The sequence below is a fragment of the Strix aluco genome, chromosome 1 (assembly GCF_031877795.1).
Source record: "Strix aluco isolate bStrAlu1 chromosome 1, bStrAlu1.hap1, whole genome shotgun sequence".
Classification (NCBI taxonomy): Eukaryota; Metazoa; Chordata; class Aves; order Strigiformes; family Strigidae; genus Strix; species Strix aluco.
The window spans coordinates 71,042,108-71,060,347 of record NC_133931.1 but is presented as its reverse complement, the minus strand read 5'-3'; the positions used below and the strand labels follow the sequence as shown (position 1 = coordinate 71,060,347).

Sequence of the window (18,240 nt, the reverse complement as noted above, 5' to 3'; positions counted from 1 at the left end):
GCATACAGCACTTCTGGCTGCGCTCTGGCCACCTCTCCTCTAGGGCATTGGCAATACTTTCACATTTACTGCTTTGTCCTCATGAGAAAGCAGAATTTTTGGCAGTGAAAGTGAGTAGCAGCCTTAATGACGTGAGACTAATTCTACAACCTCCATCCCTGCTCTGCTAAGGTCTGTACTTGTGTCTGGGTATTTAGCTTGGGGTCCCAATTCCACTCACCGCCCCGGCTGAGTACTCATGGGGCGTATCACTATTATTTTCCATGGATTCTAGGGTACAGAGAGCTCCTGCGTGTCTGGGTCCTAAGTCTGAGCTTGGAACTATGATATGATTAAGATGCGTGTACAGACTTGGAAACCTGTAGAAGTTAACCGCTTCTTCAATACAGATGCAGCCACAGAGCAACTCTTGACAATAAAGGCTGCCGAGGAAGATTACAGAATGCCTCATTGCATCCCAGCACCCAGGAAGCCTTACCCAGTGTTGAATTAGCTATTCCAGCCCTTAGGTTAGAAGAACTATTAGGCTGTCGTACTAACCTTGATAAAATTCTGTGCTATTATTACTTAAAATATATATTACTTAAAATATATTTAACTTACTTCTTACTCTTGAAAGGAGATCTGAAGCTGCTTTCACAGCAGAGACCGCCATACTTTTCCTTTCCTAAATGCATATTCTTCATTTTCTCAACAGCAAAAGCTATTTCTGTGGCTAGTCTGGCTAGTATAAATGGAAAAAAAAAAAAAAAAAGAGAACATTATTGCAGCCCAACACTAAGTAGGTCAAGGCTTTGCTCTCCCAGTAAAGCTGCTAGGCAAAGGGCAGCAGCAGCTCTGTGGTGTATAGCATCTTTCACATAATTCCCATGTGCGTTGCAGAGTCGGCTAGAAAAGACTGAGCTTTAAACCAGCTAGTGCAGGGGCACGTTTGTGTGTGGAATGAGAAAATAAAGACACATGGACAAAAGGAAGGAAAAAAATAAGTCTTTTGAGAGGGCTTTTGCAAATAATACAGGCAGAAATGTGATAAAATCTAGGCTAATTAAGGACTCATTTTAGTTGAAAAAGACTTCTGAATGGCAAGAAAAAGTTCATGGATATATACAAAATGGGCAAATAAAACACAAGAAGGTACATCTGGAAGGGGGAAAAAAAAGTAAAAAATAATATGATCCAAGATAGAAAACTAAACCCACTCATGCCCGAAGGTAGATAAGAGGAAGCATGTACCCAATATGAAAAGGTCATTGCCCACACAGCTGTGAGTTTCCAAATGAAAGATAGCACAAGTTCTGCAGCTTTCACATCATCAAATTGATATCAGAGTTCTGGCAAACATCTCGAATTCAAACAGCTCTGTTGTGTTTCTCAAGTGAAAAAAATACGAATGCTGACTGGAATAGTTAACCAGAAGGAAAACAAACAAGCCAACAAAGTTAGCAGTATTCAGCCACATAACGTAGTCCATTGCTAATATGCAGAGCGCTTTCTGTTCTCAAACATAGCCAGAAGGCGTTTACGGGTCCCAAGGTGCATACTTGTGCCAGTCAAGGTTCATAGGAAGCCAACAGCATAGATCTCACTGATGAGTGTAGGCACCTGGTAAGTGTCTCAGCCTCACCGGGCTGCATGGGCACTGTGTTTCTGTGAGGTTTCACAAGACAGTCTTAAAGCATGCGCTGAACCTTCCCCAGCTGAACTAGGCAGAAATGGAAGCATCCCTGTTTTTTTCATTTTTTAAGTACCCAACAGCATGAAAACAAAACTGCTCCTCTGGGATGGGGGACATCCAAATCCAGTTTCTTCCATAGCCTTTATCTCAGCTGAAACACATTTCAGCACTACTTATGTACTTGGGACAGGACCTTTCCCATCTCAGGCAAGTGTCATGATTATCAAACAAGAAGGTCACATATACTCGCTAATTCAGTCATTTTACAGTGGCACAGCTTCTACAGGAAAGACTGAAATTGTTAGGCTGTTCAACTAGATCACAGGAACTGTATGTTCAAAGGACAGCATAGAGAAAAGGGATTTGAAGAGAGATCTCTCATACCCTTCGTAACTGCTGTAACCACCAATTACACAAGGTATTAGTCCCTCCGCTGTATTTTTGGAAGAAAGACTTGGTTTAGATGTCTGCACAAGGAATTGCTTGCATTTCTTTTCCCAGCTAACAGGCCAGGATAGTTCTAAGTGAAGCAGTGAACAGAGATGAAATGAAGGCAGATACAGAAAAACTGCTTCACACCAGAAAATTTCAATCTCTGCCTGAGTGACACTTTCTAGAGATACAAGTACATACTGCCTTACTTGCCACTGAAGTGTACTTACTCCTTGGTTCCAGGAAGGAACGCAGTAATGTTGATTAAATCGGTTTTTGCATCAATGCATGTGTCCTGTCACTCTACAGACTGGCATATATCTCAAGACAGTAACTGAAAGAGAAATGTCAAATTCATCTGATGGTACCTAACAAAAGGGAATTTCTGAAACATTATATACTCACATTATGGTCTCTAATGACAGCTACAGCATAATTCCTATCAGTTGGATGTCTGATTTCTTAGTGCAAGCTTTCTTAAGAAAATAGTATTTTTAAGAAGTGCTGAAAATATTGGAGTAATATGACTTTTATCATTAGAGCTATTTCTAGCACAGTGTTTTTAAGATGATAAAATGCAGAGAATTTAATTATAGTGGCATGTAATAAGCAAAATTTGTATCTCCTCAAATTGCATTTATTACCAGGAGGCCTGACCAAAGCTAATGTTAATGTTCTTTTTGACCACTATTTGTAATCCTGAAGCAGATTTTTAAATTATATGCTTTAGTGGAGGAATGACAAACAATCATGTTAGCAAATGAGAACATTGTTCTGTTTGTTGTTGTTCCTTTGTTTTGGTGGTTTTTGTGCAATCACTTTTGGGCTCCTCTGTACCAAATACAGCCCTTTTTCCACATCCACTTCTTAAGTCATGACAGCAGCAGCTTATTTCTTCCATGGAGGGAGAGAAGTTAGCATACAGATTACCATTTGTGATTGCACTTGCCAGAGAACAGCTAACTACCAGCAACTGGCAGTTGCAGCTGTAGTTAGCTGCTCCCTCCAGAGCTGCTACTTGGAACTCCATTTCAAATATGCTTGTGCGCGCACACACGCACACACAATTTTGGCTCTGGAAGTCACCAGTTTCAAAACCACTGAGCTGGGGAACCGCAACTATTTTTTGGTGGCGTGAAATTACACAGTTCTTAAATTCGGGCAACACACTCTGTTATTATATCAATAAATAAGGATTATAAATGCTAAGTCTTCCCCCTTAATTCTGATTCTTCAGTTTTCTGGAAGTCCTAGAGATCAGAGAGTTAAAATATTCTCCTTAATTCCACTGTGCCAAAGATTAAACTTAATTTTTAATAGTGGCTATAGACAGAGCTAGTTACTAGGACTACTTTCATCTTCGTTTAAAAATAGAATTCAAAAAAGTTAAGTAGTTAGAAATTAAGGAAGCACATATTTTTTAAAACAATTATTTGCTCTGGTTAATCATCTAGCTGAATAGCTCATCAGAAGTTCATAAAATTGTTTTCTAAAACTGAGGACAGACTTAAAATAGAAAAATATGCATAATTAATTTATAAGAGAGAGGAGATCATTTACCTTGATAAATTAGCTTGACTATTCAGCAAGGTTGGAATAATACCTTCTTCTCCCTTACAGCCACACTACTCTCATTGCTAAAAAGGATGATTTCTTGCCTTCTTGACACAACAGCACATGTACAACAGTGGTCACATAGGATACAGATAGCAAAGTCAGTCCTATCTTCTTCACAAAGCTAAAACCTTTGTTTTAAATGTACAGTTGTATGCAATAAGCTGTATAAAACTTGTATAAAACTCTATTTGTGGATCTGTCAGATTCCTTCAAGGAAAAAAGCACCAACTCCTAAACAAGCAACAACCAAGAGGGACGAATGCTGTCAGTTATTTCCTCAGCAGTACACACACCCACTGGCTTGTCCACTGTCTTCACTCTTTCAACAGAAGTTAAGCAAGGATAATGAATAGAGTGATGAGTGATCGGGTGTTTACTCATGCCATCTATTCCTAATAATTAAAACAATGAGCTGCTCTGGTTTGGATTTGAATGTCCAAGCTCCCTGCACTGTAACTAAACTCACTGCCTTTAGCTTCTTACCAGTAAATATCTCTACAGAGGTGAGGGCAACTGAACTAAATCAGCTGAACTGTTTCAATGCTCAGTTCCTTCCCTATTTATCTGCAGTCGAAACCATGATTTGTAGATTCCTGTACAAAAGTAAAGTTACAGATGTATGTACAGAAAGGACAGTGTAAATTATAAACTCGGAGATAACATTTTTACACTGTAAAAACATAGAGGCCCATGGCGCTCAGTGTAACCTGGCTTTAGTCACATCTGTTTCTCTGACATTAAGATAAATGCAGAGTGGTTCTAAAGTTCACTGTTAACGAGCTAGTATGCTTTGGTGAGTGAGGTCAGTGAAAAACAAAGGTAAGCAGAGCAATCAGAAACTTCATTTAGATCTTCTCAGAGTGAAATCGGGGGATTGTCTTTTGGCTTGTTCTGAAAAAAACTGTCCATCTGTTAATATTATACCTCACTCTCAGCTGAAAGTTCTCTTTATACTGAAAAATGGATCTAGAGATCTTTCACTACAGCATAATAGGCACCTTATACATTGATATTCAAATGTTTCACACTATAGAAGGAAATTTTATTTCAGTTTTGGCCCAACTAAGTTTTCTCCAACTTGCCAAAACATTCATTATTTGTTTCAATACTCTCTGAACGTTCCTATCTCAACAACAGTACTAATTCATGTAAGACTGCAGGGTTTTATCAAAAATTTTAGTAGTAACAGCTACTTACACTTGTGGTTATTAAATCAACCAAAAAACAATGGCTGTAAACCAGCATATGTGAGCAGGAATAAATGGATGCACCAAACCGTTAAGGACCATTGCTTGTATTTTGAAATCTTTATAAAGAACTGAACTCCAGGATCATGGAAACCAGGAGTGGTAAAAAAAAGCATCTCACAATATGGAAAGGGCTCCCACCATATCAACTCTTTCTTCCAAAACAGGCAAATCAAACATCTAGCTTTAGTTTTTCCCTATATTACTTGGTAAATAACCATCTTTGAGGCAATTATCTAGAATGCTCTCATAAAAACAAAGCTTTTCTCCCTTTAAAACCTCACTAACTTGTTTTAAAACTAATCTTTTAAAAAAGGTAAATGTTAAGCTGTTCCTTCACAACTTTACTTTTTGACAAATATCAAACCACACATCTCCTATTTTTTTCAAAAGTCCTCAGCACATTTGAAATGTTTTAAGATTTGCAAAAGTTTAAAAAAATTGCTTAATGTAAAAAAAAACCCCAAACCTTACCAAAGCTCAAGGTAATTCTGGTTTCCATGTCCCAGTCTTGTCAAGTTTGTTGGTTCTTGATTTTACCTCATCTGTGTTTAGAAATCACTTTTAGATGCTCTTTGTGCTTAAGATGATATCTTAAGAAAATCTCCAGTATTTACAGCTAGATAAATGATTGTACCTCATCAGTTTCCAGTGCAGTACCTTCCTCTCTGGCATTCTGTCACACTTTCATTTAGTTCTGCAAATATGAAACCATTGTGTTTTCATTCCCCTGCTCAAGAAATGTGAGGTATGCTACACTATGGCTGCACTAAGCAAAACAAGATACCATAAAGAAAAATATGCAGCACTGCCTATGGCACATCACAGAGTATACACTGCCGAGAAGCTGTAGCTCAACATTTCTGAGCTTGGTCCTTACGTACACAGGGAAACTGTAGCAGATCCTGAAAAAAATGTACTTATTTTATTGAGAGCTGGCGCAATGGATTGAAGAGCACTTATAAATTTTAAGATAACATAAATGCATAATATTTTCCCTTCCCTAACCCCCCAATCTCAGAAAACTCCATACACTATCACTTTTGCAAGTCCTTCCATACACAATAACCCAAGTCTCAAAATGACCAGATATACCTAATGCTTCCAAAACCTTAAGAGATTCTTCAGCTACTTATTAATCCCATTAAAATACCTCTGGTAGGAAACCAATAATTTTAATAGGAAAGGTGCATTCAATATCGTACAACATTTGCAATATACAGTTTTTACAGCAAGTAACACACCACTGTAGATCTACAAAGATTTTTTTTTAATACACTTGGCTCTTTACCATCTTATGATCCTCTTTAAATAAGTATTTAACAAGCTTCTCACTTCGAACAATGGAAGTTTATCACAGATAAAGAGAATATCAACCATGTTGCAGAAATGCTACAACAAAGCCCCTTTCACCCGCCAGTCTTGAGAGAGCAAATCCTGCAATTCTTCTTCATCTTCACTACCAATAGCCTCATCCTCTTTTTCTTGTGTTGCACTTAGTCTCATGGCTTCCTTTAACTTCTCCTTCATCAGATCCTGGCGGTTACGCAAAAGCTCAACACGGCGGTAACATTCACTGTTGAAAAGTAAACCACCTATTAACATTTGTGGTCTTTCCACATTAACTGGAATTCCTACAGTGCTGGATTTTGCTTCTCCAACTTCAGATAAAAAAAGCTACGTAGCTTCCCATCAATTAAAAAATAAGCTTGCAATATGCTAGTGCATCTTCTCTGTGTTAATCAAGTGGTAACAGACCAAAGGAGAGGAGAAGTGTGGTCAATTCTCTAGCAATGAGATCTAATCCAAATATTTAACAACTGCAATACCACCACAGAACATTTTTCAAAAAGGCACAGAACCAATATTCACTTCCACACAAGAAGAGACGTCACTCTTTGCTCTGCTTATGGTTTTTATATATGGTAGAAAGGCGAGCTATCAATTGGCTATCAATTTTGGTAAGTTAGTGGTGAAATCTCTGAAAATAATAAAAAAGTAGCACAAGTGGTCAGATTCTCTATCTGCTTACTGTGTGCTGTAACAGAATATTTTACGTAAACACAATCCAACAAATTTCAGTTTTCCATTTACTTAAGAAGTTCTGTCCTTGAAATATGTTTTATAACAATTATTCTAGCCATTTTAACAGGGTATTTTGTTGAAAATGCCAAGTAGTATCAGCCTAATTTAAATACATCTTTGCTTCTTTCATTCCTATTTGCTAGGAAGAGTCCACAAGGAAAGCTCATTATCTGGATCCTGTTTCCCCTAGTGTATCTGCAATATGATTACTTACAGGCAGTCACAGCTGAAGATTTGAAGGCTAAGGAAAACATGAATGTCACTAGAATTGATTTGATTTTAATTTGAAATAGCCTGCATTTAAATACTCTCGGAAGACAAAGCTACAAAAACGGTCTTTAAAAATCTATTTGGAACTTTTATTTTGGAGAAAAGTAATTATGGTAACAAACTTGAAATTCTCGACAAATTTCTGAATTTGGTTCTATGTACTATAGCATCCTAAGCTACTGGGAAAAATGAATACTCAAAGACAGCCAGGTTTAGCTCAAGCCCTCTCCAAAATTCCATGAACATTGTTAAAAGACATTCTTGTACTACCAAAGCTCAGTTTGAACCCAGTGCTATTTGTTATTATATGATGATTACCTGTAGCATGTAAATCTGTCCAGATGGCTTAAGTGTTGCTTTAATTTTTAGTGCTTCTTTTTGTTGCAGGGTTCATTAAAATCAGAATTAATCTTTTTCTACTCAATTGCTACCATTGCCATAATCACTGTTAATTAACATGTTAAGCTACATGATAATGGCAACATCCTGTTCCACTAAGATGTAGTTCAGGTTACTTAAAAGTTTAACTATTATCCAACTGCTACACCTACCATTTAAGCAAAAACAGAACAAAACAAAAAAGCCACTTCATGTAATGAAGTGCATCATTCAACAAAACCTTTAAGTAAAATTTTATTCAAAATAAGGAGAATTAGTCACAGAACAGGACATTTTCGGTACAGCAAATGGATGGCCAAAGCACAAATCTCATTATCAAAATTTTAATTGCAGAATATCAGACCGTGTTTTTTTAAAAATGGTCACAAATTCTACATCGATCAGAACTCACAGAGAAATACAAATTAAGACATTTGACAGGGGAAAGGGGGACAGTTTGTTCAAAGAATTTGTCTTCTATTGCTTTATTTTGCCTGTGCCTGCCTGCTGTACTTTCGGTGACTCTAGTGCTTTCTCTCTTTGCAAACAATTATAGAACTTCACCATAATATACAACATAACTGCACCAAAAGTCATGTTTTTATTAGGTATGATTCTGCAATTGGAGGGAGTGTGTCTTTGTCCTTCAAGTATCTAGGTGATTAATGAAAGGTAGCATCACAGAAGATTAAAAATATTATCAGTCTAGTCAAATAGCGAACCATTAGTGCTGGAGAACAGAAAGTTTGAGGAAAAATTGATCTACTTACATCTGCTCATCAATTTCCACAATCTGACGATCTAGTCGTCCCTCCTCATCCTCTTCCGCCACTATTGCTTCTGAAATCTAAACCAGAAAAGTGCTAAGAAAATTTACCTTCATCCTGAATTTCACTGTTGTTCCTTTTTGATGTCTGTGTCTTCCCTTCCTCCCCTCTGCCTCAAGTCAGTGTTAATCTCCTATACGTATACCCCCACTTTCACAAAAGACTCTGGAGGCAAATACAGAAAAAAACTGATCTGGTTTAATTTGAAACAGAAATGTTTTTTCTTAAAACTAAAAGTAGTTTGGCTGCTTTGGGGTTAACCTTTCAAATTTTTCAATACACTACTATTTGAAACTGAGCATAACCAAACTATGCGCATCCAAAGTCTGAGGTTGAAATAGGAGCTATATCCCAGTGCTTGGGACTTAATTACACACGCTTATTGAAAGTATTGGTTAAATATTCCCACTAGATCTCGAAGTGTTTCTAACCTGTTATTTTTTTCAGCATATACTTTCTCAAATCTGAGTGTCTGGGAGATGCTATGCAATCAATGGTCCACGCATAACTGAGAAGATTCCTTCTAAGCTGAAGAATTATCTGAATGGCTAATGCTAGCAAAATGTATCCACCACTGCTTTTGTATGAACATCCGCTCTGTTTATAGTGCTGACCGCTTTAAAATGAGCAATGATAAATTTTTTTGCACCACGTTTCTTAGCAGTTGACATATCAGCAATTATTTACAGTTAAAACTAAAAAACTAGCAAATACTCTAGGAGAAGATTGAGAACACCAGGTATCTTTAGTGACAGTTTTATATTGTACAAAAGGGCAGATAAAAACCTGTTCTGCAAAGATTTTCCACGCAATGCTAAGCACTAAAAAATGGAAGTACAGAAAAATTGTGGCCAACTGATGCGTCTCATACACAAAATCTTTTATCACTTCTCCAAATTTTGGGGTTCCTTTCCAGTACATTTAAATTAACCATAAAACCCAGGTTACCTACACTTTATAGATCCTTTTTGAAAAAGACAAATGGGTGGTGTTTTGTTCTGTGTTTTTCAAGGTTAAAATAATGTATCTCATCTAAAGAAGAGCCCACAATTATGTCCTGTTTCGGTGCAGGATGCTGATCTGAGGTATATGCTATCTTATTTAAATACAATATAACAAATGTAACTAGGTATATACTGATGACCGGATCCTGATCATAAGTTTTTCCAACTTAACTTCCCTTAAGTGGAAAACAGAAGGAACCCTTTGCTCATTTATAAAGTGCATTTAACCACACACTGCATTGCAACAAACAGCTGACAAATGCAGATGTCAGTCATTCTGCAGAGCTGCATGAAACTGTTGTTTTCCTTATTGTGTATAGTATTTAGAATCAATAAAAATAGATTCCATTACTTACTGTGTTGACCTGTCGCATTGCCTTTTGAAATTCATCCCATTCTTTGTCCATCTGATCCTTTGGAGCATCCACTTTTCGCACCTAAGGAACATGAAAAAACAGGCTCATTAATGATTTATGTCTAGTGACTCTTTGGGGCACTGTAAAACACCTGGAGAAATAGGGCAAATTATGCTGTGTCCTCAGAAAAGCCTGGTCGACATACTTCTGTTTAAGTAATGCATATAAATGTCATGTCCCGCTCAGAAGAGGGAGACAAGTGACTTAGATTCGTAACAATGAATAAGAGAGTGCAGCTGCACAATGGTTTTGGAAGAAAAATCTGACTCTACTCCTGGATTAAAACAACATTCTTGACTGTAGCATTAAAGAATAATTGACTAAGAATGGATGGTGTGGAATGTTTGGAGTAAGAAAAGTGACTAAGTCTGTTAATTTGACAGTCTGTAATTTCACTATGTTAGGTGATAACTTTTAAATTCTTCTGTAAGCTGACTGTTCGATTGTACATAATAGCTCTCACAAGCCAAAAAGCAGAGAATTATTTGCTTTTGGCATAACATAAAATATCAGATGATTCAGTCACTAGTCTGACTGGTGATAGATAGTCTGACTGTATTTCAAATCTAGTCTCATTTTTTTGGCTAACAGAAGAAATAGTACAGCTACGTACCAATTTTAACGACATGCAAAGCTTTTTCTTCTGTGATAGATGACATTAATTACTAAGACAAGAAGACTGAAAAAGTAGTAGCTGTAAGAATGCATTTAAGATCTACAACTAAGGTAATCAAAACCAGATTGTGCTTTTAATACAAGCAAATAAACAAGATAATCTACCTGTGTAACCAAAACTTCCACAATTCAAGAGTGGAAGATGTGGCATAGAACATATGTTAGATGACAGATTTTGCCTGGCTCTGGACTGGGTGGAGATTATATAACTAGGAGAACTAAGCAGTTTGAACAGAATAATTCATGGCACCATCTTTTTGCATTAGTTTTATTTTTCCTTTTTTCATTCCTCTCTTTTGGTAACACCTCAGTCATCATCATGGTAAAGACAACAGTTTGGTACCTTGTGTTCCTGAACAATTATACAAAATCCAGTAGTATGAATTAAGTTTATAGAATAAATTAGAAGCTTCCAAGCAAACAACATACTGGGAAGTAATAGTTATCATTTCATTTTTCTGTTCTGTGATTATTTCTATCATATGTGTATGTACTGTGTTATTACGCATTGTGGTTGTCTTTTGTAATTCATAATTACTTGTATTTCTTACAATAAATTTAAACAGTAAAGGTATTATTTTTCCTTGAAATATTTATCTAATCCAGAGTTTATATGCTTTCTAAATTCCTGATGTAAAAACCAACATTCTTCAAGCCCACAATCTCCCTTCCGAACACTCACTGTTCATTCTGAAAATAATTGTTTTATGTATTATTCCAACACAGAATCACTTGCAGACATCTCAATGTAAGTGATGTCACAAATATTTTCCTTCCCCTGCACATTAGCTAAACTTAGAAAGGGCTGATTAAAAAAGAACATCACCTGCAAGCAATTCAAGGAAGAGCTTATTGGAACATGTATCCACTTGTATATTTTATCAGCTGAGGAGATAACCAGAACAAAGATCACTAATCAGTGTCCTCTCAGATATAAGCAGATTCTCCTTTGCTTGACAGGCATTTGTACAAGCTTCCCAACTGATGGTGAAACTAAGTATTTGAAAAATTGAACACTACAATTAGTCATATTAAAAAAAAAGAGTGTGGCTTTTTCAGCTATGTATTTCAATATTGAAAATGTCATTATTCAAAACTATTCACATATGCTAACATGTGGGCATAAGCAGTGCCAAAAGACTCTTGCCAGAGCAATTAAGAGACACCTGAGCTTGTAACTGGGACAGTGGGACTAACTGAACACAAAGAAGCATTATTTGGAAGGTCTCCAAATCAGAAGTCAGGGCTCAACCTCACAATCCAATTTAAATACACCAGCAGCCTTCCACACTGTGAACAACAGGGAAATATACTCCAGGAAAATAAAAAAGACTGAGCCTACAACACTATTATTTCAATAAAGCAAGCTGGAAAGCCATCAAATCTGTGGCAAATTTTACAAAACAAACAAACAAACAAAACAAACAAGCCAAAAAGGTTTATACTTAAAATGTCAGTTTTTATTTTGGTCATCGTTCGGTACAGTGCAAGTTGAAGGATGAATGAATGATTTAGATCACAATTTCAAGATTTCTAGTTGTGGGGGTTTTTTTGAGAAACATGTTGAATGCCCACATTTCTTTTCTGAGCATCAAAAAACCACATAATGGTAAAAGACAAAAGGGCTGGAGACCAAGTTCACTGTTGGAGTATGCCAGTACTAGAGATTACAGTGTATACCATAATCTAGCTATTTTAATTCTAACAAGATGTATAGTATCAGTCACAAAGTGCCTTTTAATATTTTTCAACAGGATCTCTCAAAGGACATTAGAGAACTATTTTTATATCCTCAATTCTGAAACAGAACTGGATGTACAAATTAGGTGAAATACTTTTCCTGAGATGACTCAAAGAAATAAAAGTAACAGGTGGATTGTCCAAATCTCAGTCTAGCATTTTAACCAACAAATAACACTCCTTTAGTTTTCTTTAAGAGCCACAAAGGAACCACAATCAAAAATACCTTCTGAGAGATGATTTAACAAGCTCTTCCTGCCTGCCTCCATCCCTTTTCATGTTTTCTAATTAATATAGAATCAACAGCTCAAAGCTGCGCCAGGGGAGGTTTAGACTGGGCATTAGGAAGCATTTCTTTACCATGAGGGTGGTCAAACACTGTAACAGGCTTCCTAGAGAGGTGGTCAATGCTCCAAGCTTGTCAGTGTTTAGGAGAGATTTGGACAGTGCCCTTAATAACATGCTTTAACTTTTGGTCAGGTAGTTGGACTAGATGATCATTATAGGTCCCTTCCAACTGAAATAGCCTATTCTATTCTATTCTATTCTATTCTATTCTATTCTATTCTATTCTATTCTATTCTATTCTATCATTTTCTTATATTCTGGTATGACTAATTACCTGGAAAAGCATCCTTACTACTCAGAAAATCACTACAACTGGCAGAAATAAATACAGCAGCATAAAAAGAGCAGATCACTTACTTTTGCATCCACTTCAGGATCATCAAAGAAACCTTCTGGCAAAGCTTCAGCAGTGTTTTCTTTCCTGAAATGTTTAATTACTATTATCCCAAGTTAACACTTTACAACCTGCTTTACGGTAGAGTTAAAATTAGTCAAGAATAAAATCCAGAATCTTCTATAAAAGGACCTAGAAATGGAGCAAGTTTTTTTTATGCCCCGAGTTTTACCTACAACCATCAAAACTTGCTTCTTCAGTTTGGTCTTACCTAACTTACAGGGAATTGCACAGACAGGTTTAAATCTCAGCCAAAAGAAGAGTTATAGCTTAGGCTTCTTAAACTATTCTTTCCAGTGTGCTGAGCACACAAACATTTTAACAGCACAGTCTCTACTTTTGAAAGCCTAAACCACTGTCTAAAAAAAGTGCTTGAGTGAGCTGAACCATTACTACAGAACCAGCAAATGGTTTTCTTTAAACAGTTAACAGCAGTGGTTAACATTAAGCTTCCAAAGTATCCTGCGTTAAAATTTGCAAACAGAGATGTCTGAACGACACTGTATGGCATTGCTCCCTCTCTTATCCTGCCCCTAGGGTGCGAAATACCTGTCTGAAATAATGCTAGAGGCTGACATACATACAAACTATTCCGAATACAAGTTAACAATATGACAGATTTCTAAGTGATCACAGTCTGTATTTCCTGTAAGAATAACGTTTATTTACAGTTCCCAAATCTATCAGTATTTGATTTGACTGCTTACCTTTCCACTATCTTCTCTTGTATCTCTGCTTTCTGTATGGATCCTGAATGGGAAACTATAGGAGCAGCTATAGTTTTGCTGTCAAAGAAGTCTATAAGAAAGGACAGAAGCCTATGAACGAAAAGAACAACTGTTCAAGCTTCTTTATAAAATTCTGACTAGACAGGAATTTCAATTAATACCTTACTGAATCAAGGGAAGAACAGCCAGACATTATTTCACTTGACATCCTCAAACAATTAGAACATAAAATCAGTAACATGCTGAGAAAACACAACACAATAACAAACTAGTAAAGAATCTCCTTTCTCTACTTCCAATATTACACACCCTAACCAGCTTACAGCAATAATCAGAAGAAATGAAAACCCTTCCATTATCAGTTAAACACAGCTTCTCCTTACTGAATCACTTACTATTTCAGTCAGCATTACCTGCAGGCAGAGAATTAGCTATTACTTCTTCAGTTGGAGGTGGAATTTCAGTTTTATGCGTAACAGAAGATTTTTTTGATTGATCTTGTTCTTCCTCTTCATCATCGTCGTCATCATCATCATCGTAATTTCCTGACAATAAACTGGGACCTGGACCCTTTGAAAGCTGTTCGTTTGTACTATCTTGCTCCACTTCATCAAAAAAATCTGCTGGTAGCCTAGTAAAGAACACACAACCTAACTATTTCAAACTTCACAAAAATCAGTTACAGTCTAGCATCCAAAGCCTATTCAATCTGTGAGCAATATGATCTTTGAGGTATTCTGCAATACCCTAAACTGCGCAGCTACCGATGTAACCACTGTCTGAAGGCAGCACATACTTGCTGCTTTCATTTGAAGTTCCCCAGAAATGATGAGGTTAATGCTGAAAACAGATTTCAGTTCCACTTTTGTATTTAAATGTTCTGTATCAGAAAGGTTAATAAAAATATCCCATAACAAAGTGTATTTGGAGGAATGGCAGGTTAGGTAATTCTATTTCCACATTCAAAGTTATTTGCACCAGCGTACTGGCTGTGAACACATTAAATACAAAACTCGTGGTTCAACGGTGGTACTGATGTCACATAATCCTTGATAACCTTCAGGTATAACACAACTACTTATTTTAGGTACCTACTGTTGCTCAGAACTGCCACACAGGCTCAGCAACGAGAAAACCCAGATTCGTTTTTATAATAGCTGCAGGCCTCCAAGCCAAACGTTTTTCCAGGTTATATTTTAAAATAATCAAACTGATCAGTATAATGCTGAGCAAACCTCTAAACTGTTCATTTGGCACACAAACTCAAAATGTCTACAAAGTGCCTTCTACTGTCAAGATAATAGCACATAATATCTATGCAAGATAATAAAAATTTATCCTGTGAAGAAGCATAGAGGAGAACTGCAGGCCTCGTGTGACATCTACCAACCCCACAAAGATGTCCAAATACCCTCAGAAATCTTTAGTTGCAGTAAGATGCTTAACCCAATCCCCTGAAGCCAAATACACTCCTGTACCTGTGAGAGTTCAACTGCATGACAGGCATTTACATGAATTTTAAGTGATAAAAACATCTTAATAAAGATCTGCTGATGACATTCCTTAGTAATTTTTGGAAATAAATATCATTTAAATATACCTTTAAACAGACATTAAAATCTGTCTTAATTTCAGACTACCATCTCTTCTGCAGTATGCTAGCATTAGAGTGCATGCCACAATCTGCTTATTTTCATTCTAGCAAACTGTGTAATACCACCACATATTAATCCTTAAAAGTCTGATAGGGACAGTAAAATAATTCCTTTTTTGTTCACAACTCTAGAGTTAATACCATGATTTTCTCATCTGCACTGAGGAAGATGATGCCGTGTTCAGGAATATGCACCCACATTAGAAAATGAGCAGAAGCAGGGATCTGCTGATTCTCTGAATCTTTACCCTTGGCTAGGAAGGAGATGAGGAAGAACAGGGTGAGAATGCAGCAGTTGGTACAGTTACAAAAACCCATATGTAATGAAATAACATCTACTTACCCAGATGTAGATGTGTGTGGCTTTTCATCTGTACCTGTATAACAGCCAAGAGTCACTTCTTACAATCCATGCTTTCAAAAGAAATATCCCTCAGACAGACTCCTACAGCAGCAAGTTCACAAATGCACACTTTCATCTATATATTCATATATAGCACCAAGGGAAAAAAATTAACTATCTTTCCTTTAGAATGAACTTTCATGCATGGATTGAGGTAAAACAGTGGATTGATCCCACTGAAAGGGAATAACACCATTTCTGGACAAGTGCTTCTACTGTTTAACTCATAGTACTGTTTCCGGTTCTATTTGGACCAAGCCCGCATCTCCATGATCTAATTTAACCAAATAACCAAGAAGGAAACTACCAAAAGCACAGTTTTCTCCTGATGAGTGAACTCACAGGGAAAGAGCAAGACAGATGTTTCCCCTTTGCAGCAGCACCAGGCTGACATTTAACTCAACAGTCTTGTGTATTCACACACATTTCCATAGGGAAAAAAACCAACCAAAAACATTCAGGATGTGAAATGGCTAGATTCTGGCAAGTGCTTATAAGTATTTTTCTCTCCTTACCTTTTACTCTCTTTAACTCTGTATTTTCCAAGTCAACAGTTTTTCTCTTGACAGGATGAGATGATGCGCTAGCAGCTGAACCAGTTGCTGTCTGCTTTGTGCCTTTTAATTCTGCAACTCTCTGTGAAGAAGTACAAAATTCAGGAAGCTTTCCTAGCAGGAACTTCTGGATTGCAGCTTAAAATACAACACTTTAATAAAGTGAGCTAATATCTTTCTAGTACAGTATCACTGAAACGGACATCACAGATACCAAAACCAAGACCAATGCTTCTGTCAGTCTCTTGCATGATGTGACATGGTAGCAAAGGAATTGTCACTTGTACAAGGGAGGTTGTACGAGTGAGAAAGGAATGACTAAGATCAGTGACATTTACAGCACTACGACTCTGGAGGAAAGAGCAAGAAGGCTGGACTCATCCTAATGTTCTTAAATATTAAGCGTTTTAAAATTAAAACACGGCAGCAGTATTAAAGACATGTCACTGTGCCTTGCCACGATGATCTACACAGAATGCAAGCAATGAACTAAGAACCCCTCAGCTCTTTTGGTCTTTTCCTCAGTAATTGTAAAATTAAATGCAATCTCTCAGTTTCTCCCAAGAAGCAGCAGCAGAATATAAAGGGATTAAAAAAATCAGATTTAAGGTTGCATCCAAGTTACAAGCTCCCTGAAATTGTTTTACAAATTCTTTACCTTTATTGCTAAATTATAAAGAAAAAAAAAAAGCCTATTTTCTTAACCACGTGTAAGCTGTTCCTTTATAACATACAGGAAACAAAGCAATCCCAAAGAGGGTTTCCAAGTCCGACCTGCAGACAAGTGACAGTTAAAAGCTGTCGCTAACGTGGGAACAGCTTCATCTTAAGAGCGCGCCCCTTGAAAGACACGGGACGGTTCTCTCAAGTGCCGGCTTTTCAACGGGTACATAGGTTTTACAAAAACAAAACAGCCAGGCTTGTTTTTACACCGCGCTCTCCTGGCAGATGCTCAGCTGTTACCTATTAGCGTACACCTCAAAACGCAGCAAACCCCCAGCCTCCGTTAACGCGGTGTAACCTCCCCTCTCCCCCTTCTCACGTGGTGCCCAGTTACTTACGCACAACAAACACCCAGCCAGCGCCGAGCGGAGCCGAGCTGAAGCCCAGACCCGCCCCACCAAGGGGCAGCCCGTACCCCCAGCGCACCGGCACCAAGGCCTAGCCCGCCCCCCGCCGCCACCCCCGGCGGGAAGCCAGCGGCCGCTCACCTCACGGTGCTGCTTGCCCAGGGCGTGGGTCTGCCACAGCAGCTCGCTCTTCACGGGCGCGTTGCAGAGCGTGCAGCTCAGGTGTCCCAGGCTGTTGTACGTGGCGGCCGCCGTTAAGGGAAGCAGAGCGCTGCGCCGCAGACCCCCACCTCTCACCGCCCCGCGACGGCCACCCCCTCCCTCCCTCCCTCCCTCCCTCCCACCGGGCCAGGCCGGGCCAGGCCAGCCGCCGAGGCGAGGGCTAGGGAGGCTGGTGCTGAGGATATTTGGCGAAGGGCGAGTCGATCCGCTTCTTTCCCGCGTTCTGCTGCTGCTTCTCCCGCATGAGGCGCCGCAGCTCCTCCTGCCGCACCTGCTTCCGCCCGGCGCCCGCCCCGGCCGCCGCCATCTTGTCCCGGTGAGCAGAGCGGAGGGGCGGGGCGGGCGCCCAGAGCGAGGCTACGGCTCCGCCCCTCGGCGTGACGCACGCCGGGTGGGCGGGGATGCAGACAAGCCCCGCCCCCAGCCTGGGTCGGGAGCGGGAAACGGGGCGGGGCTTAGAGCGGGAGGGCGGGGCGGAGTTAGGAGCCTCGCCCCGCCCCC

The 18,240-nt window shown here is 38.6% G+C and overlaps 2 protein-coding genes across 5 annotated transcripts in view; one reads left to right on the top strand and one right to left on the bottom strand.

Annotated features, from left to right (window-relative positions):
• Nucleotides 1–11,200, top strand: part of LOC141923446 (poly(rC)-binding protein 3-like) — a 547,877-nt gene extending 536,677 nt beyond the window's left edge. For all 4 annotated transcript variants that reach the window (XM_074824780.1, XM_074824789.1, XM_074824799.1 and 1 more), the window contains one exon: nucleotides 8,979–11,200. In XM_074824780.1, the coding sequence (XP_074680881.1) occupies nucleotides 8,979–8,999 (21 nt within the window). In that variant the 3' untranslated portion in view covers nucleotides 9,000–11,200. The remainder of the gene's footprint in view (nucleotides 1–8,978) is intronic.
• On the bottom strand, nucleotides 6,131–18,083 carry ZNF830 (zinc finger protein 830). Its single transcript, XM_074824808.1, has 10 exons — nucleotides 17,925–18,083; nucleotides 17,659–17,758; nucleotides 16,409–16,529; nucleotides 15,834–15,867; nucleotides 14,250–14,467; nucleotides 13,816–13,906; nucleotides 13,072–13,135; nucleotides 9,892–9,972; nucleotides 8,475–8,551; nucleotides 6,131–6,547 (listed from the first exon to the last, which is right to left on the bottom strand). The coding sequence occupies exons 1-10, from the start codon at nucleotides 18,044–18,046 to the stop codon at nucleotides 6,364–6,366; spliced, it is 1,092 nt and encodes a 363-aa protein (XP_074680909.1). The 5' UTR covers nucleotides 18,047–18,083; the 3' UTR covers nucleotides 6,131–6,363.
• Between the last annotated feature and the right edge of the window lie 157 nt (nucleotides 18,084–18,240).